This window comes from Clarias gariepinus, chromosome 9, assembly GCF_024256425.1.
Source record: "Clarias gariepinus isolate MV-2021 ecotype Netherlands chromosome 9, CGAR_prim_01v2, whole genome shotgun sequence".
Classification (NCBI taxonomy): domain Eukaryota; kingdom Metazoa; phylum Chordata; class Actinopteri; order Siluriformes; family Clariidae; genus Clarias; species Clarias gariepinus.
Genome location: NC_071108.1, coordinates 15,776,493 through 15,783,048, shown reverse-complemented (window position 1 = coordinate 15,783,048; position 6,556 = coordinate 15,776,493). Strand labels below are relative to the sequence as shown.

The following is a 6,556-nucleotide window of genomic DNA, read 5'->3' as shown; positions in this document are numbered from 1 at the left end:
AGGTATAGATGAGCCTTGGGTGCCCATGATCGTCTCACCAGTTTACTGTTATATAATTAATAATATTATTCGATTCACCTGGCAGTGGTGTTAATGTTGTGGCTGATTAACGTACATACTAATTTACAATATTACCAAACACTCCCCACATTTATGATTTTTTATTTATTAATTTTCATTATCCTGGTCAAGGTTGTGATAGATCTTGAACCTGTGAACCTATGAAAGGAAAACACCCTGAATGGGATGCCAGTCCATACACACACAAAAACACACAAAAACTCACACACACACACACACACACTTACATCTAGGGGCACTTTAGTGTAGCCAAGTCAGCTATCAGCATGTTTAGGAAACTATCACATACCGAGAGGAAACCCAGAGAGAAAGACTGGGTCCGGCAGGAAGCCACTCTTAAATAAACTAAATTCCACTGAATGTTTTGTTTTTAACTATTTTGCACAGGTCTGATTTAGTGGCCTGTTTGAAACAGAAATATATAGCTTAAATATTACACAGCTCATTATAGAGCTTCTGTGATGGATTACCCCGCCTCCTGCCCTAAGTCTCCTGGGATAGGCTCCAGGTCCCGGCGACCCTGAATACAGGATTAAGCGGTATAGATGATGAGTAAGAGTGAGTGATTATAGAGCTTGTTGGGAATAAACCTTCTGTTATTAGCATGGTGTAATGGGAAAATAGCTGTGTTTGTACAGTTGTCAAGATTCTAGAGCTTAGTCACAGATGTACTTTATCTGTATTTGAGAAAGATGACCTTTGTTAACTCTGTTCATGGTGCAGCAGGGAGGTCTGATATATAGGAAAACATGCAGAACCTGAGTGAAATGAAATTAGCCACAACATGATGAGGACTGTGCTAGTGATTGCAATGTGCCTGGTGGCTCTGGCTCTGGCCACTACTCCTGAAACTTCTGAAGAAAAAGGCCTTTTTTTCAACCTGGTAAGAGGCTGGAAAACTGAGAGCAAGCAGCTTAGCTGGATTATTAATGTAGTCTGTTTCTTATCATGTCTTTTAATATGTTTTTTGGATTCCATGGAACATAAAAATATAAACTGTTCTATATTCTCTTACTTGGAATAAATGAGCTTGTACATTACAATGTATGTATGTGTTTGCCAATAAGTAATTCATGTTGAAATGTCTGTTCTGTAGAATAATGGAGAGCTGTGTGTTAACAGCGTGCAGTGTAAGAGCTCCTGCTGCCATCATTCAGATGATTACCTGCCTCGCTGTGCCCCACGGGCTGCAGACAACGAAATATGCTCTAAGAAGGTAAAGATCATGGCTAAGACAAGTAACTTAGGCCAACCTAAAGTACGATATCAAATTCTTTAGTCATTTAAAGTCACTGAATATTTATTAGCAACATTTTCAAAGTGAACAAACAAACAAACAAACTCCAAACATACAGTAGTGTTATCCACTGTCACTTACTTATTTATTTGTATGTACACAAAGAAGGCAAAGTTAAGCACGATACTCTAACAATGTTTTACAGTAAATGCTGTGGATAGGGTCATCCTTGTATCTGTTGGTGCCCTAGGCAAGTTGTCGCATGGGGTGCCCCTTAATTCTGACCCAAGCAAAAAAAGGGGTAGATCACTGCTGGAACTTGCTTTTTGAACTGAACTGGGTTTTAATACAAACTATTTATTCATACAACGTTATGCCTTTTAAATAATAATAATTTTCCTAAACTATGCAGAATCTCTTTATAAGCCGACATGATGTACATTTTAATTTTAGGAAAATATCTTGTTAAACAGAAATGCTAAAGAATGATTACAAAGCCCAGTATCATGTCCTGTGTTTAGAACAAAAGAAAAACAAATCAAATTAATCAAATTAGGATAATAAAAATGCTACTGAATTTAAAAGTAGTTTTAATCCAGTTCGGGACTGAGCCATGCCAGTAGTATTAGTTTATTTCTGATTTCTGATTTAATTTGTGAAGCAACTCAGCAAAATCATGCGTCAGACAGAAAATGTTACACATTTAGGATAAAAGAACAACACTAAAAAGGGTGTTTGATAAAACTTTGCAGAATCTTTTTTTATCTAAAAAAATGAAAAAACCCCATCATTAAATATTATTCATAACCAAAATAAATCATTCACATGCTGTGCATGCACAGTACGTATGGCGTATATCATAATTCAGTTAAATTTTATTTGTAAAACGCTTTCAACGATTGTCATTGTTGCAAAGCAGCTTTACACAATCTAAAGAATTAGTTAAGTTTGTATGGAATGTGAATGTGTATGAATCAAAATGGCCAAATGGGCTGAGGGCAACAGTGGCAAGGAAAACTCCTTGAGATGGCAATAGGAAGAAACCTTGAGAGGAACCAAACTCAACAGGGAACCCATCCTCATCTGGGGGAAACAGAAAGCAGGAAATTATCTACATTTATACTGTGGCAGGCAGTTCAGCTTAACAGTTAATGTTAATTGATGTTAATATGGAGTCCAGGTAGTTATTGGAGGCTCAGGTAGACTTGTAGGAAATTCCAGTCCTGAACTATCGAGCAACTGCAGCCAAGTCAAGTCCTCAGAGAAACAGCTGTCAACACCAGTCGAGGCCAGAACTGTCGTCATGGTAGAGTGAAACCGTCCAGACACCAGACGCATCCCAAAAAGACACACAAGGCATCCATGTGACGAGATCTCAAACCAGAAGCGGGGCACCAGGATGAGTCGGACAGGTCTGGAGGGCAGAGGGAGTCTGGTAGGTCTGGGAGGGCAGAGGGACTCAGTTAGGTATGGGTCACAGTCACATAATGTATGAGTTAAATGTATATTTAGAGTGCAAGCAGGGACTTTGGCAGGACTAACTATAACAGCATAACTAAAAGGGAGAGCCAGAAGGAAACACAGACATGAGGGCTCCCTGAGATTAAAATAGAAATGAAAGCAAAATCACCTCACCGTCAACAAGCCTGACTGATCAGTGAGAGTGGGGAATACAGCATCTAAACATACCAGTTCACCATAATACTCTAGGTCCATGAGTCCCCCAGATCTGCTTCTTTACCTAAGGCAAATCGATTTACAAAAATGCTCGGCTAAATAAATAGGTATCATAACAGCAGTGCAGCAGTACTACTTTAAAACATTCACTTTACAGGAAAAAAGCCCTCTCACAGGCATTTGATGCCCTAGCCAACTGCTATCCTGTGTTTCCTACGCCATTGGCTGGCCCTGGCTGAAGACAACACTCCCTCCATAGGTAATGCAGTGATCACGACAAAGATAGAATCTTGGAGTGACCACCTACCTGTAGGGAGCAATATCTTGTTAGTGTAACAAATGTATAATATTTATATAATGTAAAATTCTTTTAAATACTTTTATTCATTTAATTAAATCTAAGATATGCTGGTCTAATTAGGACTGTTAGCAATTCAGAGTTTGGTCTTAAAAAACACAAAGCCTTACGATGGCACTTCCCAGCAAACATTTGGAAGTTTGATGACTGTTAAAATGACGTCTCGTCAAGGTTGAAAAATAGTTCCAAAATGAAAGTTGAACGGACATGTTTGACTTTATCTGATTTTCGTCCAAATTTTTGCTGGGAGGGTATACATATTGAACAACATTTAGCTAAAAGCTATACATGCAACCCTAGACAACTGTAGACATGTGCAAACATATCTGATTGCATTTTTAGAAAATGTTCTGTGTTACATATTTTTACCATTTAATGCTGTCCTACTGCGACTGCTTTTGGCCAGGGACACAACGTCTCTATCAGACCAATATTTGCTGGGTTATCTCTTTTGCTGCAGTTTTCCCATTTTCTATATAAGGAAACTGTGCTTTTTTTCATAAATGTAGTTTAAATAGGGTTTCTCCTGTTTACTGCCCACACAGTGACTGTGATGAAAGTGCTTTGTAAAGCTTCATAGTGCAAATGTGGAGCTTACAGCTGAATTTAAAAAAGTTCAGGTGATCTAGCTGATTGACACCATGGCCTGAAGTTTGAGATTGATGAAGAAGGGCCTTCTGGCTTCTGTACATTTATATAAGCTTTTTGCAGCAGACTTTCCTCACACTGAGAGAAAAGCATATACTATCCTACCCTACAATTCATAAAACTGTTAATGATCTAGTTAAGGTATCTGTCTTTTTCATAGTGCAAGTGTGTAATTTACTATATGTTGGGTATTGTGGATGTTACACAGAAGTTCTAATACTTAATTAAAGTGTTTTTTCCCCTTTCCTATAGAGCTTATATGGTACATACTACTACTGCATTTGTGAGGATGGACTTAAATGTGAAGGTGACTGGTCCATTGGAGGATCCATTGTCAACACCAACTTTGGAATCTGCACAGATCCCCATCATGCCTAAACTACCAACAACTAATGATCTCTACATAACACTCAATGGAATAAATAGACAGACAGTGCATTGAATGTTTCCATGAAAGAAATTATGACTTACTGTGGGACCAAAAAAAAAAAGGAAAAAGAAAAAAGGAGTAAATGGCACACTACATTAATCAATATATTAGTACAGAGCTATGCATACATTTTTGGTGAATTTTTTAAAACAATTATAATGGGCTTTAGTCAGACTTAAGTTTATATTCAAAGTACATTTTGCCCAATGCCCCACTGTATCAAAAATAGAAAGGTCAAAGTAAGCACTGTCACTCAGACTCTCAGAATGTAATGAAATTTTTTTACCCATGCCAGTATACCACTGATCCATGATGGTATTCTGTGATAGAATTAAGTAAATTTTGAAACCATAAAATTAATAAAATATTGTTATAAAAGCCATGAGTCAAATTACTGCATAAAAAAAATATATATTTTGTGTGTAGTCTGTACGCAAGGGTGCCAAACTGTCAATATCGGAATATGTAGATACTGCACATCAAGGTTGTGATTGGAAAGTAGAGTACCTCTAACAAAAAAAATAATTGGGAGGCAGAAATGAGTGCAATGATTTCTTCCATGTAAGTTTGATAAAACATTTAAGATAAGCTGCCAATATTTTTAAGTTTGTGATTTGATGTCCTAAGGTATACAAACTTTTGCGCAAAATTGGTTTGGGCTTGTAAAATTTGCTAAAATATTTTCTCATTCTCTGTTCAAAAGAATGAGAAAATGTGTTACTATATCTGCATGCCCAACCATATTATTATATTTAAATTAAGTGAAAGCTCCTCTTTGTGTGGCTGTTTTCATCTGAGAGTAGACTCATACCTATTTGTTGTGCATTTACCCATATATGGTTCAAACAAGCCCAGAGGTAGTGATGCATTCACTAAAACCCAAGGCTACTGCCAGTTTGTATTGGAATAAAATGATTTAGTCACCATGACCAAGTTTTCACATTTTCTTCATACTCCAGCACACACTGAAGTTATTGCATTTCATCCTAAATAGTCCATCAGAGATTAAACGATTGTCCTTATCTGACTGCTGCTCAGCCATACACACTGCTTCTGAAACAGACAGCAAGGTTTAAATCATCAGTTTTGGTTGAATTTAATAATTAATGTACATATCTACATAACACAACCCAAGAATACAAGATTTAGTGATAAGCTTACCCGCTGCTCCGTAAGAAGCCTGAAACATTTATTTTATTTAAAGAAAAAAAAAAGGGAAGAATCATTGCGTCACTGCTTGACTCAAAATTCCCAGTAATTGGTCACACCTTATTTTTCTTTAGGCACCTACAGTATGTTATTTTATATTTGACGGTTATTGTTTATATTGATAATGGTACCACATATTCTAGAAATGGCATTATTTTTTTTTGGCCTAGCTTTCTCACTAGGTTTTTTTAGTATTTTGGTAGAATTCTTAAAATATGGCAGTAGATGGATGTCACGGCGATGTACTATGCCTCTTTTTCTTAAAAGAAAATCCCTGAAACAAGTAAGTTATAGAAAATAAACAAATATAATTTTTTCGCATATATAGAATATTGTGTACATAACTGAGTGTTATATGTCAATAAGAGGAAAAAAGAGGTCAATTAACTGTATGACTTATAAACATTTATAACTTAACCATTTATTTGACACTTATTAAAAAACTCAGAACAATTTAAGACCCCCCCCCCCCCCCCCCCACACACACACACACACACATACCCAAGACTTGTTTTTTCTTCAAAAATGCTTATTATTCTCATTTTTATGTGGCAAATCAAGTTCAGTGTTACCATATATCAAGAGTGTCAAACTGGATCCAGAAAGGGTCATAAGGGTTCATGCCTTCATTCAAACAATGCAGAAGCCACACCTGTTTAATTAGTTGTCCTTGGGTTTCAATAGACTATTTGTTTGGAATGCCAGCCTGCACTCGCATGGCCTTTTGTGCCATATATGGTTGCTCTTAATTAATGAGTTTTTTTTTCTGGTGGTACTGCTACTGGCACTTGTAGGTTACTGAATGTACTCTAGTTCTTTAACTGATTAAGGGTAAATTATGCTCTTCATTACGTTTTTTTTGTTTTCTCAAATGAATAGACATGCGCCCAACTTTTGGTTCACTTATGATTACCTT

At 36.7% G+C, this 6,556-nt stretch overlaps 1 protein-coding gene across 1 annotated transcript; it reads left to right on the top strand.

Annotated features, from left to right (window-relative positions):
• Positions 1-805: 805 nt before the first annotated feature.
• Positions 806-5,360, top strand: LOC128529791 (colipase-like). The gene is made up of 3 exons (XM_053503313.1): positions 806-964; positions 1,178-1,297; positions 4,254-5,360. Exons 1-3 carry the CDS (start codon positions 866-868, stop codon positions 4,377-4,379), a joined length of 345 nt encoding a protein of 114 aa, XP_053359288.1. The 5' UTR covers positions 806-865; the 3' UTR covers positions 4,380-5,360.
• Positions 5,361-6,556: the final 1,196 nt, after the last annotated feature.

Coding starts and splice junctions, on each gene's coding strand:
- LOC128529791 (XM_053503313.1), top strand. CDS start 866: ATGATGAGGACTGTGCTAGTGATTGCAATGTGCCTGGTGGCTCTGGCT. Junction 965..1,177: donor AAGGCCTTTTTTTCAACCTG/GTAAGAGGCTGG, acceptor TCTGTTCTGTAG/AATAATGGAGAGCTGTGTGT. Junction 1,298..4,253: donor ACGAAATATGCTCTAAGAAG/GTAAAGATCATG, acceptor CCTTTCCTATAG/AGCTTATATGGTACATACTA.